At 47.8% G+C, this 19,963-nt stretch overlaps 1 protein-coding gene across 1 annotated transcript in view; it reads left to right on the top strand.

The window, feature by feature from the left end:
- The window catches only part of Pacrg (parkin coregulated), a 376,899-nt gene extending 364,729 nt beyond the window's left edge, over window positions 1-12,170 (top strand). The window contains exon 5 of the mRNA XM_070010826.1: window positions 11,679-12,170. Within this exon, the coding sequence (XP_069866927.1) occupies window positions 11,679-11,839 (161 nt within the window). The 3' untranslated portion in view covers window positions 11,840-12,170. The remainder of the gene's footprint in view (window positions 1-11,678) is intronic.
- Window positions 12,171-19,963: the final 7,793 nt, after the last annotated feature.

The raw sequence follows: 19,963 nt of genomic DNA, 5'->3' as shown, positions 1-19,963 counted from the left end.
GCCTAGACTAGAAAAAGAAGCTGCAGCTAATGCTGGTCCTGTCCCAGGACAGGGGCGCTGCGGATGGCCGCCTCCACATCACCTGAGGACCCCAGAGCTCTCTTCATGCATCACAAGGGAACCCATTTTATCAGAGAACGGGCAAAGGGTCTCTTGCTGGCATCCTACGGGCTGTTCTTCCATCCCGTCCCAGAGGAGAGTTAAATTACAGACAGTCTGCCATTCTGCCGGATCTACTGTATTGATAAAAGCATAGCTGCGGTTGTAATTGTCAAAATTAATCAATAGCTCGTTATAGCATTACAAACAGCACACGCTCTCGTGCTGACCCTTGCATCATCCTGACTGCCTGTGGGAAGCAGGGGGGTCACGTGCAGCTGGGGCGGGCCATCTGGGTTCTGGTGTGCTAGCATCCATGTTGTTGGGACCTCCCCTAGGAGCCTGACATTTTATACCCACGCTGTCTTTGTCTCCATTCACCTCCACAAAATCCTGATTCAGAGAGAAGCAATTGGGTGCACCAAACTGGGAATTTGAGGAGATAAAAATGTAACTCAGGCAAATAACTATTCTTTATTCAAAAGTATCAAAAGTCAGCGCATTTCATTTACCAGCACTTGTAACCAACTTTCCTGTTGATTCTTGTGCAAGCCTAGCTATGCTGCTATTGCAACTTAAATAGCCACATTAAAATTTCCCCTGGACTTTAGAGGCCTCTCTCCCCACTCCCCCAGTCCTTTTTCGAAACCTCCTTGTTTCTCTCCCTCCCTCCCTCTCTCCCTCCTTATCTCCCCATCTCTTCATTCTTTTTCCCCCAACCTTGATTGGACATCAGCAGAGCTCTGAATAGTTATAAAAACCATGGCTAGGCAAGTTCCACTGTTTGGCCGGGGTGTGCTGGGGGCCACGTGAATGACACTTGACACATGCAACTCAGAGTAGAAGCTGATAACTGTTGATAGAGCTTTGAAAGATTTTTCAAGGTTATTTTAGACTGAGACAGTTATAAAAGGCTCAAAAGCTTTGATTCTACCCCTTTAATAGCAGTTAACTCACTTTTGCACAGCAGATTGCGTTGATCTGCTCATTAAATGTATGATTTTGCCATTAATTGAGCTCATTTGATGAGAAATAGTCCTACTTTCTAAACTCCCAGATAATGGCTTGGAAATATACTCACATCCCATGTCCATCAATTCATTTTAGAACTTGTGAAGAATAGACACATCAGGGGAGCTGAAATATATCCCAGGTAATGGAGGAACACTTGATCTGCAGAAATGATCTAAGGGTATGATGTGTTTCTTCATCATAAGCACAATTAGGGAGTCTATTTACTATTTTAATAGGAGAGAAGTAAAAGCTCATAAAAGTATTTCACCTTCGTTTTTATGCCCTACTAGACCCGCTCTTACTTCCAAGGATTAGCTACATGAAATTCCCTGAGACGCTGGACACATGCATGTTCTTAGTGCTGAGCTCATGATGCAGATGGAAGATGAAAGGTCCAGCCAAGATGATCTGAGAAATGTAGACTGTGGGGAACATGAGCTACTGAGTTTGTGTTAGTAACATCTGTTAGAAATCAGAGGTTTCTTTTTCTACCTTTGTGCCTCAATTATAGAAAATCAAAACCAGCTCTGAAAATGGGTTATAGCTGCCATGATTCATGTTTCCTGAAAATAGAATATGGTGTTAACCACCACCAATGTGGCTCTTTTAAGCAATCTCCAACAACGGTGTCTAAGCAGTTCAAATTATCTCGATGAGTTTGCATCACTCCTAAAAGCAGCAATGAGTGCTCCTTTCCAATCAAGCACTTCTAGAGCTGGTTGAAAACGACCATGTCAGCGTGAAGGAAATTATATTAAACAGAATTTAAATAGTAACATATATATATATATATATATACATATATATATATGTTACCTTTATATATATATGTGTGTGTGTGTATATATATGTATATGTATATAATATATATATGTATGTATATATATATATATATATATATATATATATATATATATATCCAGTGTCTCCTTCCTATTAGAACAAAGCTGATAATCACATAAATGGGACATTCTGATTTTTCACTTTTGGCAAAGATTTTCTTCTCAAATTTAAGAATGATGCTGCAAAAACCCCACTTGAAGTCAGGAAGACATTGGAAAACAGATGAAACTACCTGGAAACAACTTCTTTTCTTCTGAGCTCAAACTCAGGGCCTGTGCCGTCAGCATCCTCCTGGTGGGGAACATCAGGGTGTCTCTATTCCTCATTAGACCCACGAAATGCAATTGGAAAATCATTTTTTTAAAAACTGCCCTCAAGGGAAACTAGAAACCCTACCCTCCGTCTTCCTCACACATGGAAACCTTCCCAGTGACCGGCACCAGCTCAGGGCCATGCCAGGGCTCTATCCCCAGCCCCAGCCCCAGCAGCCCCAGCCTTCCCACTTTGATTCATACACTTCCCAATATCTGAGCTTGACTTTGCCTTTTTATTTTTGCGGTGCAGGGATAGCGAAGGCTCATTCAGAGACTGGCGTGATTCTTACCTCTTCCCTTCTCATCTTCTTACCCATTCATGCCATCTGCAATCACAGGCTCTCCTTGTACCCCTGGGCCTCCCTCCACCTAGCAATGCTCCTCAGAGAGTAACTCTCGGGTGCTTTGTTCTCTGGTATCCATTGAAGCACTGCACATTGTAATACCAGTGCTAGAAGTAAGTGACCATACCTCCTCATAAAGATAGGAGGAATGAAATATGAAATCAATCTACAAGTTCCTGTAGGTGGCATGCCCCGCTCTGCCCCCACCTCTCCCTTGATGCCACGTGGCACCTGGTTCCTCTTCCAGCCCTTCTTGCACTCAGCAGAGCCCCGCCTCCATTTTTCTTTTCCCAAATTCCAGTATCACTGGCCGCGTGTACCCCTTTACCAAGTCAGCCCACCTCTAGAGGCCTCATTTCTTTTCCATACAAGGGAGTGATAGTAGCACTTAGTTCCTACAGCTCTTCTTTGTTTTAAATGACCTAATCTGTAAGGGACGTTAAGTTTTTGTTGTTGTTACTCTACCGTGAGATAAGGCAGCAGGGAATAGATTAAAGTACACATCTAAGAACTCTTGGCTCTTGACACAGTCTACTCATTGAATCCTGTTGGCCAACAAGAAAATGAGATTAGTTACCACTTCCTAAGCTTGAATTCATTGATGATTGGCTTTATAGTTGTATTTATCCTGCACAGGGATAAATTGGTAAATCCATCTGTATTTCTTCATCTAACATGTATGTCACAGTAATCATTAATCAGAAAATTCCCTAACTCTCCTTACTTGTAATTTTGAGCTACTTTTTGTCAGTTGGAAATAGTTTTAAAAAATAAGCCAATATATTATTCCAAGGAATCATAAACTGTACTGACTTTATGTAATAGAGGATTTGGTAGTAGGTCAACAAATGATTTGGGTTTTGACAGTGTTCTCTTCCTTAACTAAAATTAATTTCATAAACATTTCAAGTTTTGTTAGAACTTATTTGAAAGCTGAATTGGATTTTTATGAGATTTGTGACTTACTTTGAAGAATTATAAGCAGTTGCTTTGTGATCATGTTTTTGAATGAAATACAAGTCATCCATTGGATAACCATTATTTCCAAGACTCATTCCAAACTTATAGTGAGGTATTATAAAAAGTAGTGTTAGGATGGAGAGGACTTGGGGGTCATCTAGAGTTCGCCCCTTACCACACAGAGGCAGTAACTGAGATCCAAAGAAAGTGAATGATCTTTCTATTGGCAAACAGCTTCAGAATTACTCATTCATCTGCATCCAATGTCATCTCTGTTACACTGGCCACCATTATTGCTGTTCTATAGAGAGAGCTAAACTCTATAGTATATTGTAGTTGGAGAACTATGTCTGTTTTTTAAAATTATCATTGTTTATCTGAGGGAAATTTAGGTATTGAATCAGTAGTTGGGCCAAGACCCATGGTTTCTCCAGTTCCACAAGTGATTGGTGGCCCCACTCGGCAGCGGCAAAGGCCCAGGGAGCTCCAGTTGACGTGTATGCTCAGCTGGTCTCCTGCTTTCGTCCCCAGCTTCAGTGTCAGGATAAGGAAAAGAGCGGGCCTCCAGCTGGGAACCTAGGGCTTACTTCAAAGCCTTCATCTTCAAGGGAGGAAATCTTGTGAACTTCATTCCTGTCAGCAAGATCTGAGAAGACGTGAAGTGTTTAGGCCCTTGGGCAGCTCCGGCCTGGCAGATAGGACGGTGATTATAAGTTTGGGGTTGCAAAGCCATTGCAACTTTGACTCACATACCCAGGGACCAAGATTTTGGAATTGTCTGTTATGAAGATCTAGGGAAAGCCTAATTCCAAGAGGGGCAGTGTCTGGGCATGGCCCAGACCCAGAAACACCTAGAACTCACAGTGAGGTGACATGGCATTATGATTAAGAGAGAAAAAGACACTCTGCCAAGTTTTCTTTCAAAAAAAAAGAGAGAGGTCATTTTTGTTATCACATTGGAAACTAGAGAGAAGGAAGGAAGGCAGGAAGGAGGGAGAGAAGGAAGGAGGGAGGAAAGAAAGGAAGGAAGGAAGGAAGGAAGGAAGGAAGGAAGGAAGGAAGGAAGGAAGGAAGGAAACTAGTTCTTGTGGATTCCAAAACCAAAAGACCTCCTATGTACCCAAAGCTTTCTTACTCTGTGTAGGAAAGTGAATTTTGTCCTAGGTGCTTTCTTCTCTGTCCTGTCACTGCCAGAAAAGGACACACTGGACTTCTGGGCTCCGCAGGTGTTTCCCCTGTGATTATCTACAGTTCATGGAGGAAACGCTTTTATTCTAGAATATGTAAACCTATTCTCATAAAGTAGATTGATCCAAGCTAGCTCTAATATTCTGGCAATACAAATGTTGATAGTTTAGGTGCTAAAGTCGAAAATGTTTTAAAAGATAGAACAAATCTGTATTCTTTATTCTATTTCCCCCTTTTCTCCAAATTAAAAAGAAAAAAGAAACTTAGCTAGTCATGCCAGCTGGCAGCTGTAGTCTCAACACTCAGGGAAACTGAGGCAGGAAGCTCAATGAGCCTAGATGTCCAAGACCTTCCTAGACAACACAGTCAGGCCCCATTTCAAAAGGTATTTAAAAAAACTGGCTCAAAAGCAAGCATTTCAAAACTCTAAAACATTATTATGTGTTTGCATTTGAGGGGGTCTCATTAGGAAACTCTGGCCAGTGTTGAACTTGTGATCCTCCGGCCTCAGCCTCCTTGAGTGCTGGAATTACGTATTCATTGCTTAAATAAGCAATTAGCACAAACAGGGCAGTCATCTGATTTCTAAAGCCACTAAATCTAAAGGAAAGTCACTGACAGGCATCCGGCAAAACATCTGCAATAGTTAAGTGTCTTCTGACCGTGCTGTCTGCCAGGACCGGCACCTAGGCCCCAGGGCTCACTTTCTTTTCCACATAGTTGCCATCACTATGACCGGTGAGTGACCAGTGCCACCAAAGGTCTTAGCAGGTGAAAATCTTTTTAGTTGGATCTTAGAGCTCTTGACATCTTTCAGTTAAGTACTTAAGAAGGCCCACCCATCTCACCAAAAATGCCCTTTCCATCCAGAAGGAACAATTGGATTTGTTCTGTTAGTATTTGCCAATTCTGCTCCGTGTGGCTTCCATGAGCTTACCCAGCCACCACACCAGCGGGGAGGGGTTTGCAGGGCCCCCCAGGGACCCCACGTGGCGTGGGGGTGGGGGGAGGGGAGACAAGGCCCTACTGCACTTTGCTTCCTCCTGATGAGCTTCGTCAAATTGGGGCCACTTTGGTGGGGGCGTGGCCTAGATTCGCCCTCAAGGGCTGTGTGTGAAGTGGTCACTCGTGACCACACACTTGCCACATGCAGTGGAAGCTGAGTTGACAGGAAGTGTCACCCACCCAGGTACCCGAGGCCTGCCTGTCACTGCTGTGGCTCAGTCCTGGAGGCGTGGCCACCCAGCCCGCCTGATGGCCAGTGCCGCCCCAGGAGAGGGTGACCGGGTCTGTCTGTCCACTTACTCATCTGCTATTTGTCCGAAGGATTTCCTAATTCCTGTGCTTTTTCTTTTAAAACATTCTCGTGTACTTAAGAAATGTGAACCACTTTTGTTAAAGAGGTTGGTGAGTTCTAGTGCAAGTCAGAGCTTCTAGAAGTTAGTGTGTGGTGTGAAGAGAGGCTTTGAGTCACCCCTGACCATTTCCTGATGGCTTCAGTTTTCCCGTGGGGCATTTCCTTCTGGAATATGTGCTCATGGACTTTGAAAGGCCTCCAGTGCTTGGGCCATCTCAGACATGAGCAGAGGCGGGACAGGCTGAGGTCTCACTATGGACTGGTGACACTGCCCACCTGTGCCATCTTGTCCCTCACTGAGAGCAGGAAATGTCACTGCCTCTCTTGGGACACGCCAGAAATCACAGAAATGCTTTTTTCCTGAACTCAGGCCTGTTGATTTCTTTAGCCAATGCCCAAAGGTACCAACAGGTGCCATCAGTGACTTCCTGTGTGTGGCATCCAGTGAAGAACCTCAGGATTGCTGCCTGAAGTAGGCACTTCCACGTTCAAGTGACTAAAACAAGACTGCCATCTCTACGTCAGTGCACTGCGTCTCACTGTTTGTCAGACACGCTTATGTGTACTACTGAAGAATAGGTTCCCCCAAACAGTGGAGTCCGGAGAGAACCGGCTGTGACGAAGTCCCCCGAGCCTTCCAGGGGCCGGCCACACAGCCGTCACTGCTCTCCCTGGCAAGATAAGAGACTGGTGCCTGCCCGCCACAAGTGGGTACAGGCCCAGCGGCCAGACCGCAGCCAGGGAGGAGCTCGGCCTCGCAGGGGTGTCCTGTGAGGCCTGGGCACAGGCTCGGTCCCCAGGGTCCAGATGACTGCTGTGGCCAAGAGAGAACCTTAGCTGGACAGTTTCAGTATGCTCCTGCCCCAGAAGGAATTGGTCTTGAGCTTTTCTCATGCTGCATTACCCTCCAGGGCCTCGGTGAGGGTTCATTCTGCAGAGGGAAGTCTCTGCCCGTGACCAGTGGCTGCCCTGCGGCCAACACCAAGGGTTCTGGTGAGCCCCAGGAAACAGCGCTCCCGTGACAACATTGGCCTTTCTCGCTGGCTTTGTCTCCCTTGCCTCTGATTTTTCTCCTTCCGCCAGTCATCGTTGTAACTAAACAAAGGAAAGAATGAGGTTTCGTACAGGCTAGCAGTTAAAAATCCATAGTGAGACTATTTCATCAAAACTCCCTGTTCCCCCAGTCAGCGACGGGCCTGTGTCCACCAAGGCACAGATCCGTGCGAAATAGAAATGTGTCTTATGCAACTGCCCTTTGCCGTGGCCCTGGGTGACAAGGTGTTTCCACCGCTGTTTCCCAGCCAAGAGCTGGCTTCTTGTACCAGGAGAATGGCATTTGGGGAGGGACTGGGCCCTCACCTTGTCCAGATCTGATCCAGATGGCATCAGAAGGAAAAGGCTTCCCAGTCAGGATGGTTTACCAAAGGTTTAGACAGAAAACAGAGATGGCATACTTTTAAAGAGAGAAAACTCAGCATTCAGGGTGGTAAACGCATTTCAAATAATGAGGGCAGCGGTTGCTTCCTGCATGAGTGCCTCTCAACATCTCTGCACCCCTGTTCTATTCTCTTGGCATGTCGTCTTTTCACAACCCCAAGTCTGGTTTAAACCTTTGTCATAGCCTTATTTGTTTGGCTATAAATAAAACATGCCTTTCCCATCATCATCGTATCTTTCCTAGCTGCTGAACATAAAATAGACTCTAGCTTCCTAAATTGAAATGTCATCTTCCTAATCAGAATTGACTATTGTAAATAACCATCTGGTTGTTGTCTTTTTTTAAGTGTCCTGTTCTCACAAACATACTTTCCGACAGCGTCATCCTTATTTAAAATGGTGAGCTCAAACTAATCACTTCAATTTCAAGTTCTCAAAGAATCTGACAACCAGGCAGTTTTGAAATGGAGATCATATTACTCACCTGCCTCTCACTGTGCTTGACACTCAGCTGTGCCGTGTCATCAGTACAGCATGCTAAATAGCCATGCACTCTTTAGTTTTGGTCTTTTTCTGCCCCAAGGATTCACATTCCACAAGCACAAAAGATCTCAACTCCAACTTGCTTTCTGAATAAACAATGTCTATTCTGCTCTGTTCTTTCATCTTCCGGGTTTATACACTGTTGAGAAACAAAAAAGCTACATAGCTTACTTACTCCCACAGTTTAAACATTTTTTACAAAATAAGAATATGAAATAAAACGGTGCCTGACACCGCTGTTTTCTGGATGGCAGTGGAAAAAACAGGGCGTGTTAGGCTTTCCATTGTGTGCAGACTTTCCAAGCGCCTACACTCACATCAGGAAAATATGTCTGTCCCATATCCTATTCAGTTCTTGACCTTTGACTAATATCCCAACAAAGCCACCATTTATTACTCCTTGATATATTTGTCGTTGTCCATGGAAGCTGCACTGTCACCATCCAGCCTCACCACTGACTTTATTTTCCAGGTGCCACGAAGGGGTGGGTTCAGCTATGCCATGCCAACCTCCATCTATCTGCCACAGCCTAAGCCCATCAAAGATCACAAGTTGGTGTTTGTCAGGAATGGCATTTAGGGGGAAGAAGGACAAAAAGATAAAAGACCTTCGGGAGATTCTTCCCGCACTGATTAGGATCCGAGTTGCTGAAGTCATTCCTAGCAGATGCCTTCTCTGCTACCTGTCTCCTTGTCACGGTGTTCTCACTGCCGCCTCTTTTCCTGGTCCGTCTCAGATTCTTGAGCTGGTCTAGTACTTACTTTATCCTAAATATCTTTTCTTATAATTGTAACCAACAGCAACCACGGCCTGCCAAACCCCTCCTCCTCCTCTTCCTTCTCCTCTTCTTGTGCCTCCTCCTCTCAACTCAATTCAGAAGATACCGGAGAGGAGGACCACATAGATGCTCCCAAGTATAACCCAGAATTGTAGCTTTCTGATGTGGGTGAGGAGAGAGGGAGAGAGAGACAGAGACAGAGGGACAGAGAGAGAAGAGGGGCAGAGAGAGAGAGAGAGAGGAGGAGGAGAGGGAGAGGGAAGGAAAGCAAACCTTATTTTTTAATTTATTTATTTATGTATTTGTCAGTCATGGGGTCTGGGTGCTGTCCCTGAGCTCTTTTGCTCAAGGCTAACACTCTACCACTTTGAGCCACAGTGCCACTTCTAATTCTCTGGTGTTTAATGGGAGATAAGAGTCTCACAGGGCTGGGAAGGTGGCTCAGTGGTAGAGCGCTTGCCTTGCATGCTTGAGGCCCTGGGTTCGATTCCTCAGCATCACATAAGCAAAAAGAAAAAAGCCTGAAGTGGTGCTGTAGCTCAAGTGGTAGAGCACTAGCCTTGAGCTGAAGAGCTGAGGGACAGCGCCCAGGCCCAGAGTTCAGGCCCCACAACCGGACCCCCCCCCCAAAAAAAAGAGTCTCACAGACTTTTCTGCCTGAGCTGGCTTCAAACCACAATCCTCATATCTCGATCCCTAACCCACCCACCCCCAGGATTACAGGTGTGAACCACTAGTGCCTGGCTAAGAAAGACCTTTTTGCCTTTTAAATGTGTTTTTATCTAGCTTTGGGGTTAGGTTATTTTTGAAGTGGTCTTTTTAATTTTGCTCAGAAACAAGAACACCATTTTATTCAAATTCCTTTTCTTTTTTTCTTTTTTCTTTTCTTTTCTTTTCTTTTTTTTTTTTTTTGGTCCAGTCGTGGGGCCTGAACTCTGGGCCTGGGCGCTGTCCCTCAGCTCTTCAGCTCAAGGCTAGCGCTCTACCACTTGAGCCACAGCACCACTTCTGGCTTTTTTCTTTTTTTGCTTATGTGGTGCTGAGGAATCGAACCCAGGGCCTCGAGCATGCAAGGCAAGCACTCTACCACTGAGCCCCTCAAATTCCTTTTCTCTTAGTTGTTTTATACTATAAATATGGATTAAACAAAATATATATAGATATACATTGTATAGATTTGTGTATTTTAGTTAATCAACTGCTCTGTAAATCAAACTTTAAGTTGACTTAAATCCAGCTTACTATGTGGTAGCGAGAAGGCCTCTATCATGAAAAAAATGGTATTATACATAATTTTCCATTCATTTTTAGTAAAAATGAATATACTATACAGTTTCATGGTTCAAAACATATTTCTTTTTGAAAATTATTTGTCTTTCTGCCTGCTTTCTCCTCACAAGAGAAATGAAATGGGGTGGCGATTCACCATCTCTGTGTCATCTGTTGTTTCTCAAAAACGTTTGTGGAAAAATCAAGTGCAAGGACTACTTCTCTGTGCAGTGTTGGATTACAATCGTCGCATTTATTCTGGTCGGAACCATTACCCAACCTTTGCGAAATGTCCCAAACAACAGAGAGAGAAACTGAAACCATTTCAGCCTCTCCATGTTTTATATCAAACCACCTCAACGTCTTCAGGCTATATTTGAAGCATGAGCCAAACAAGCCCCCTGCGTGCAGCTCCGTCCTGGCTGTCATGTGCTCACCCGCCCCGTGGCATCCTTGGGGCCCAGCTCGCGCCACCTCATCCCCCCCCCCCCCGGCTCCTCGCAGCCCCGTTTGCCTGTCCTATGTCACAAATGAGACAAGCAGCATGGCTATTCTGTAGAGACCCAGCAATGGCTTGCCTCTGGGGAGAGGAACATTCTGAGAGCCCCCGGGATCCATGCAGCAGAGCGGCTGCGATGCCCGTGTGCAGCCCGGACAGCATGCAGGGCTTCTAGTCAGGATGGCAACCTGGGGTCCACCCTTGCCAGATACCCATGCTCTGATAATTCCACCCGCCACCTCGGGGTCTGGTGCCATTACGACTCTCCATCCATGCGGCCAATGGCTGAGGGTGATAGAGAAGGTCAGGTGCAGGCTCCTGCAGCATCAGAGGACTTCCTTTCTGTGGAGAATGTGTGAGGCCGCCACAGTGGCCGTGTCAGGCTTGGGTGGCTGGGTCTTAGTCGGGACCACCCTGAGCTTGAAGATGGAAAAATGAGCAGCAACACAAACTACGGGGGGTGCCATAACTGAGAAGGGTCCTCCAAAGATCCCGTGGCGGCTCAGGAGTAGCAGCCATGGCAGAGACCAGGGTTCCCGCCCACAGACGTGCAGCCGGGAGGGAAATCACTGCAGTAACTGAGTCCTCGTCCCCGGTGCCCACCAGAAAAAGAGTTTACCACTGGTACACAAGTGACAAATCGCAGGGAAGGGCTGAGCTCCTTCGAATGCTTGGGCCCATGGCCTGGCCTGATGATAGGCCACTCCTTCTACACTCTGCTCAACTGTGATGTTGAAAAGCCCCAGCCCAAGAAAGCGCTCTGAGCAGTAGTCAGAAGGAAACCCAGAGCCCCAACCGGAGGTGTCTCAGGGACATGATGAACCTCTCTCCTTGTTTCTTCACTTTAGATTCTTTTCATCAGTTCTTCCCTGGGGTCTGGTATTTTTGTAAAGTTATAACCGGTCTTAAATCTCAGCAAGACCACAGAAAAGCCTTATCTGTCGGTGTGTCCTTGTACCTGGACCAGTGGGTGGGACTAGAGGGGACCCTTGCCCAGAAGTAATGGCCTCTTTGTATGTTTGCCCGAACCAGTGAACTCCGGAGACGGCATTGACTACAGCCAGCAGAAGAGGGAGAACATCGGGGACCTGATCCAGGAGACCCTGGAGGCCTTCGAGCGCTATGGAGGGGAGGATGCTTTCATCAACATCAAGTACATGGTGCCCACCTACGAGTCGTGCTTGCTGAACTGACAGCGGCCCAGGCAGGACGAGAGGAAGGCGTCCTCCTGGGCGGCCAGGGTCTGTGTCTGCCACTTTTGGCATCGGATTCCTTGTGACTTCTTACAGCTTTCTTCCTACAGCTGGTAAAATAGTGGCTTCTGGGCCATTGGACTGTTAGCCCTATTGAGAGCAAGGCTTTCCAATACATAAATAGTGCCTGTTTCTTAGATTACAATAGTGTACTGTGCTTATTTGTTCTACGAGAAGAATTGCTGCTTTCTGTGGCTCGGATGGAGGCAGGAGTCCGAGTTAAACCTTCAGTTGTATGGACAATAAAGCTATAATTTTCATACGCAATTCAGCAATTGCTGTGCTGTGTCTGCCTGCCCTGAGGATGATGTCAGGGGCCGTGAGGGGAGAGTTTGTGCTGACCACTTAATAGGTGTTTGTCATGGAAGAAAGGCATCGGTTCAGGCGCGCCTCTCTCGCAGCTGTGCGGAATAATGTGCTTTGACATTCAATAAAACTGTTGAATCTATATTCCAATTACACCAGGAAATTTTTGCAGCCCATTCTAACCTCAGCTATAAGCATAATTAATGCTGCTGGCTGAGCAGGGGAACTGGGTTCCGGGGCCGGTCTAGTTGGGATGTGGTGGAGGTAGGGAGGCAGGGCAGGCGGGGTCCCGGGGCAGGCAGGGGTGAGATCTGAGTTTGCAAACACAGCCTTAGACACAGGCCTCACTTGTGCTCTTCCCTGCACAGAGCGACACAGGACATCTCAGACTCAGTATGCTACTGACAAAACCTTTCCCTGAAGTTTGTGTAGGGCTCCAAGTCACTAGAAAATGGCTGACGGGTATGATGCTCTTTTGAAACCATCAAATGTTTCCCTCTCACCCCCCCCACCTCCTCCCTCTGGATGGATGTTTCTCACAGCACCATGCAATGAGTCTGATGGCAATAATTCAGACCTTTATTGAGGCTGCAGAAAATAAAAAGACAAAAACCATGTACTTTTTCATTCATTGGAGAAAAATATTTTTAACTGGCTCAGCGTGAAGCCTGACTGCAGGGCCGTCAGCCTTGGACAGTGGCTGCTCAGGCCTGCCAGACAGAGAGCTTGGGGCGTTTGAAACTCAGCCCAGAAAACTTCATAAAGACAGAACACTGACTCTGCACACCTGAGAAACGCATCAGGGCACAGAATGTATAGCCTGAAGTTGCTCATTTCCGTAGCAAAGCGCAATTTCTGCATAGTGGTGAAGAAAGGAAATGTGTTCCTTCATTCACTGAGCTCTGGCTTCAACCTATTGGCACTCGTTATGTAAGGCACAAGTTTCCAAAGGCAAACACCAATGCTGTAAAGTAGTTCGTGATCATTCTCCCCCTTACCACATATGAAATTTAGCATTTAGACGTTCCCACCTCGTTTTGGTAAGCATTTTTTTTAAGATAAACAGATGCATGATCAGGCAGGACAAACAAGCCTTCCTATATCACAGTTGGAGAAGACAGAGTTGAACAGAGACAGCAGCAGATAAAGGTAGATTTTTCTCCAGCCTGGGGTCCCAATGAATCGGTCCGCTGTGCCCCTGGCATTGGTGATACGTTGGAAGGGGACACCAAAGTCCACAAAAGTACCACATAGAGTGCCGTGGCAGTTTAGTGCCTGCGAGTGACCCCGACCAGGCTCTGTGAGGAGATCACATAAAGGCAGGCCTGGACGCTTTTCTTTGTCATACTCATGAGAAAAACAAAGTTGTCTATCAGAGAACAAGAAGACCCCAGCCAGCCCCCCTCTCTCTGACAGGGCAAGTGCAAGTCTTTGAAGGGCTCAGCAGATTCGGCCCCCGCTTGGATCTTCCAGGCGAAGCAGTATTGCATGGTGCCAGGGTCGGCTGCTGCCTGTCGCTCGGGGATCTCTGAGAGGCCTGAGTCTAGCTATGTCTCATGAGGCCCATCTGGACCGGGTGAGGTCTCTGACTCCATCACAAATAAGACTTGTGTTTAGAACCCCAGCCATGGAGACAAAGACACCAGAACTTTCCTAGCCGCCTGGAAGTCCCCCCAAGGCACCACCAAACCCATGACAGGGGCCTGCCTGCCGCGCTTTTGGAGGGACTGCAGGCGGGTTTATGGCCTGCTCGTATCTGAGGAGCAGCAGAAACTGAAATGATTGCCTCTTGAAAATATTAATTCTGAACTGAAAACTTCCCCAACCAGCTTTGATGTCCTCAAGGCTTTCCACAGCTTGCCTGTCTGAGTTGGGAGAAGGTTTGGTGTTGATCAGAACACCTCTTAGAGCTAACTTACAGAAGCCAAGCCTGACTCTTCCTACGGCTTCGCCCGTGTCGACGCTTGCTACACCTCCCTGGGCTCTGCTGGACTCATCATCACTAACCTCTTGAAAGCTGAGAGGGCCGGGCGCTGGTGGCTCACACCTGTAATCCTATCTACTCAGGAGGCTGAGATCTGAGGATCGCGGTTCAAAGCCAGCCCGGGCAGGAGAGACCGTGAGACTCCTATCTCCAATAAACCACCAGAAAACTGGAAGTGGCGCTGTGGCTCAAGTGGTAGAGTGCTCGCCTTGAGCTGAAGAGCTGAGGGACAGTGCCCAGGCCCAGAGTTCAAGCCCCACGACCGACCAAAAAGAAAAAAAAGAAAAAGAAAGAAAGCTGAGAGGCTCCAAATTGGGTCTTCAAGGAGCCATATCCAGGAGACGGCCATGAACCCTGCCTAGGTGCACGTGTCCACTCTCCACGGTGGTTGCAGCCGGCCGCTCTGTGAACAGTTTTCTCCAGAAGAGTGATCCGTTCACCAAGGCTGGCCCAGAACAGGAACTACAGTTCCAGCAAGCTAATGTTAGCACGGACTGAGTTCCCATCCACACGGGTCCCTGTGTGCCCACACACCACCTGGGTCCAGGAAGGCTCTCTGAACTCCTGTGGCGTCCACATCTGACAGGGAGCCGGATGGGGAGAGGCCCACCCGGTGCCACCGTGTCTGCCCTGGGATCCCACTGGGGGCTTGCTGTGGAGATACCAAGGGCCCAGCTTCCTTCCCAGGTGCATCAGGAGAGAAGGGCGTTCCTGAGCTCAGCCAGCTTCTTGTTGCTCTCGAGTTAGGCTTACTGGCAAATCTACAGGCACGAAACACAGTTATCTTTGCTCAGATGGGGAGCCTGAGGCGGGGACCCTGTGTCTGAGTGGGAAAGGCTCTGCCGAAGTGAGCCACTACCCCCACCACTGGGTCTTTGCTAACCACAATGGCTTTTTAGTTTGCTTTTGTTTTATTTTGGAGACAGAGTCGCTTACTTAGGCTGGCCTCAAACTCAGCCTCCGGCCTCCACTTCCTGAGTGGTAGGACGGCACGTGTGTGCCGCGGTGGCCGTCCTCAGCACGACAGGATAGAACAGAAGGAACCGTGAGCACCTTCCTGCCCTGCGCCAGGGAAGGAAGGATGCGAGCAGGCTTGGCTTGACCATAAGCCCTTCCCAGTGAAAAATGACTCTAGAGACACCTCCTTTCATCTTGGGCTCTTAACCGTGTGGATGGAAATGCACAAGTCAGGGATTGTTTGGGATGCTAGTCCGTCCCTCCAGTTCAGGGCTGCTGACGTCAGTGATGAGGAATGAGGCCCCGCGTGGTCTCCTGGCCCTCAGGGAGGCCGCATAGTAGTGTTTTGCTCACACACTCTTACTCCACTTTTGATATAGCTTGGTTCTCATTTGACATAATTAGCCAGTCTCCATAGACAGCTAGTGGTGTGGACAGTATGACAGCGGAAATGCTCTTTACGTGTTGGTTTATTTGCATCTCTGTTTCAATGGTTGACTCTTGCTTTCCCCAGTGGGACTAGTTTTTAAGGTACTTGGATTCTCCATTTTTACTTTGCCAACTTTCTATAAGCTGAAAACTGGGTGAAAGGATTTTTTTCTATTTCTGTGCTTTTGATAAGTGTGAGGATTTATTACTTTAGTTTCTTTCTTACTTAGAAACTATTGAGTAATATCGCTTAGCTTTGCCTTAAGAATTCTTTGGAAGCTATGCACCCTACACCAAGATAAGTGCACACACCACAGTACTCTGACAGATGCTCTAATCCTCACCCACCAGCCCCGGTGGGAACCCTTGCCTTTGAAGGAACCCAGTTTACCCACCAAGAGAAGGGACGAGAGGAGCCCTGTATGCTGGCTTCATGACAGAGGCCCAGGTAGACTCGAGGTGATCGGAGGGACAGCCTGTGGCTGGGCGGTTCATGATGCTCAGACGGGCACGCCTTCTGTCTCTTACTGGACTGCTTGGCCTAGCTTCTCAGCCCCAGACCCAGGGCTGGGCCTCATCCTCCTTCTCTCCCCACCACAGCCCTTCCAGGCCCCTTGCTTCAGGCTCCAGGGTCCCCAGTAACTTCTTTCTGAATCCCAGGCTGCAGCTGCCTGCTGCCCACCAGACATTTCCACCAGGATGTCTAGGAGCTTTATTAGACCAGATCTGTGGAAACAAAGCCTGACTCACACTACTTGATTTGCAATCCACCACCACCACTACCACCATCACCATTACCATCATCACCACCATCGCCACCACCACCACCATCAACCATCATCACCACCATCGCCACCACCACCACCATCAACCATCATCACCACAATTACCATGACCACCACTACCACCATCACCACCACCACCACCATCACCATCACCGTCATCACCACCACCACAACCCCAAGTTCAAGCCAAAAGCCTGAATCACTCCAGACTCTCCATTTCTTTCATATCCACACCAAACCCCTATAAGTCCTACCTGCTAAACCTTCAAAATACATTTGTATCAGACCATGCCCCGGCTCCATCTCCCTACAGGGGTGTCCTTTACATGAAGCCAGTAATGCCTTAAACACGACCCTCAGAGTTCCTCCCGCACCCCAGCAATCAGACAAACTCCATGTTTCTTACTGTGGACCTTGTGTGGCCTGAGCCCCAAGGTCTGGCTCCTCTGAGCTGTTCCTTCTCTCCCTGGCTCCCATTCTTAGGAAAGCTTTTCTGAGTCCCTCAGCTTTCACTCTATATCCATGCATTTGCCTTCACTGCATCCAAACATTGACCGTGTCTGCCTGCTGTACCTACTCACTTGCTGATGACCTGAATGCTTAAGTGACTGTGGGCTGACTTGAGGACAGGAGCTTCGCGGTGCACATGGCCGGCCCTCATTAGACGTCTGTTGGATGATCGAGGTCTCTCCCAAAGCTGCAGAGACCATCTTCTGTTCAGCCAGTGTTGTCGGGCAGAGCTAGGGCACACTGCTGTATGCCACAGGCCCTGCTTCCTCCTGCCATGGTGAGAGGACTCCCCACTGCTCCGGCTGCCTCAGAGACTGGAGGAAGGGTTACCAGCCCGCTGTGAGGCTCTGCCCAGACGCTCACTCCCAGCTCCTGTCAACCCAGGAGGCCCAGAGGGGTCTCCATTGATCCTCCTTCCAAACCTGGCCACTCCCGCAGGTTGCCATCAAGCCCCAGCACTCATCTGGGAAACTAATTTAATATCAGCTCTAGGAATAATAGAAAAGCTTCAGCTTCTTTCATCAGGAAGATAACTAGATTGTCCTCAGTCTAGAAGGTGCAATAGGTGTACCTTAGAAAAATATAGTTTAAACCAATCAGGAAAAAGCCACTTCCACAACTATCATCTGCGCTTCAGCATTATCAAGAAAAAAATGTAAAAAGCTTAAAAGTCTCACTGTTTGGATATGGCATTTCCAAATAGTCACTCTAACAGTGATCTTTATAGTTGAAACTTTTAATGAGTCTGTTATATTAATACAGAAAAAGAACTTTGTAGTGAATGCTCAAAAGTGCAAAGAATGCAGCTCAGCTGACACGACGTATGCACGGCTCTGTCCGCCTGTGCTCTCGCGAGTGCGATGCCTGTGCTGACATTTTCTCCACAGGTCCGCGTCGCTGTGGGTTGGAGAAAGCAACCTACAGCTCCAGCTATGCCTGAACCCAGCCCAACCCACGTGCCATTGATTCCTCAAGAAGCATAATGGAGCCATTCTAGAACCCAGGCCTTAAGTGGCCTTTCTGTCTCCTCCCTCGTGCATCTGGGGCGAGGAGCATTAAATTAACATGCAGCCAGAAAAAAAATGTCCATAAAGAACTTTATTGACAAAAAGGTAAATGTGTAACAAGCCTTCCATGGCTCCATTCAAAGGTGGGTAATGCGTCTGAAGAGGAGGATTTTTACAGCTCTCATAGGAATTCCCCACGTTCAAAAGAATGTTTTCAGTTTCAGGAGAATCCAACTGCAAAACATTCCTGGACCATGACAGTCTTTGCCCCCATCTGATGTTCTGTGGGGGGCCTTTGTTTGCGGGGGGTTAGGGGGGCATACTCCCACCATCGAGGTGCACCGGTTTCAAATGCTGCTTTGTGGAGGCATAGGGGAGACTTGGGGAAGCGCCCAAACCATTCACCCGGCCAGGCCCACATCCCTTAGCAAATGCCCAGCGCCTCACAAAAGAGGCTGAAGAGTCCTGACTCATACGGGCTTGCCCTGGGAAATAGCTGCAGGAATCTACAAAGCAGCTTGGCAGTGCAGAGTGGCTCTGCCTCCTGCCCAGGGGCCAGCGAGGGCTGCCACAGGGCTCAGGGCCTGCCCGCCCGCAGCCCAGCGCTCACGGGGGGACACACCTGGAAGTCCAAGGAGGCAGGGTGACAGATGACCAGCACAGTCCTCACAGATCGAACAGCGCACTGTCAGCCCCAGGATTAAGAGTCAAAATCGGAATCTCAGCACCTACACACAGCAGGGCTATAAAGCAAATAGACGGAGGTCTGGGGGAGGGGGTGTTGGTGAAACCTTGTTGGATGCTAACTGAAAGGGAGAGCAGGGCCCTGTGGATGCACAGATTCACCACATCAGCCTTAAACAACGAGATGCCACTCCAACCCAGAAGACAGGGACTGGCTGTGAGGTGAGGGCTCAGGTCAAGGTCAGTCTTTTTTTTTTTAGTCAGTCGTGGGGCTTGAACTCTGGGCCTGGGCGCTGTCCCTCAGCTCTTCAGCTCAAGGCTAGCGCTCTACCAATTAAGCCACATTGCCACTTCTGGTTTTCTGAGTGGTTTATTGGAGATAAGAGTCTCAGAGTTTCCTGCCCAAGCTGGCTTTGAACATGATCCTGAGATCTCAGCCTCCTGAGTAGCTAGGATTACAGGCGTGAGCTACTGGTGCCCAGCTCAAGGTCCATCTTGAAACTGGAGCTCCACTACTTTCTCTGTAGACAATGTGGATCTTCCACTGTCTAGCTTCTCAGCCTCAGTTTCTCCATCTGAAAAAAAAGTGGGAAGAAAGCATTGAGACTCAAGGGGGTGGTTCCTAAAATGCATTTGACACTTTACCTGAGGTCTCATCTTTCCTTAGAAGACATCCAGAGCATAGAAATGAAAATGATAAAATGGTATGTGTGTGTGTGTGGTGTATATGTGTGCAGGTATGTGCAGGTGTGCATGGCTGTACATGTGTACATGTACATGTATACAGGTGTACAGGTGTGCATGGCTGTGGTATGTATGTGTGCAGGGGTGTGTGTGTGTGTGTGTGTGTGTGTGTGTGTGTGTGTGTGTGTATGTGTGTGCAGGTATGTGTGTGAGTGAGTTTTCCATTGCTAGTCAGAGTCCACACCAGGCGGTAGTGATGAGGCCTATTTGTTTATGACTGAGAAGATCGAGGCATGAAACTGAATTTTCCCCCTGCATTACACAGCCATGCAATGATTTTTGGTGTTACTACAGGACGCCAGGGAAGGTTTATTTTTAGCCACATCACACACAGTCTCCATCTCTTTGAAGTTTGTTTCCTCAGCTCGGCTCAGTCCACCTCCAGAGATGTGGGGCCTGCTTTTACTCACAGGGGTCCCTGACTCTCGGTCACATCAGAGGTGTCTGTCTTTCCCTCTTGTGTCCCACAAGACCCTCCTCAGTCTGCTGCCCGATGAACACTTGTAGCTTCTAGAGAAACCCAGACACAAACCTTGGTAAAGATCAGCTCGTGGGTGAGATTGACTGATTTCCTTGATGTTTAGTTTGTTGGTTTTGTTGAGTGGAGACCTCCCTCTGTAACCCGAGCTCATGACCCTCCCACCTCAGGCTCCCTGGT

Source organism: Dipodomys merriami, unplaced genomic scaffold, assembly GCF_024711535.1.
Source record: "Dipodomys merriami isolate MVZ:Mamm:240054 unplaced genomic scaffold, mDipMer1.0.p SCAF_8, whole genome shotgun sequence".
Lineage (NCBI taxonomy): Eukaryota > Metazoa > Chordata > Mammalia > Rodentia > Heteromyidae > Dipodomys > Dipodomys merriami.
Note: the sequence above shows the minus strand (reverse complement) of the source record. Positions and strands in the feature narration are given on the sequence as shown.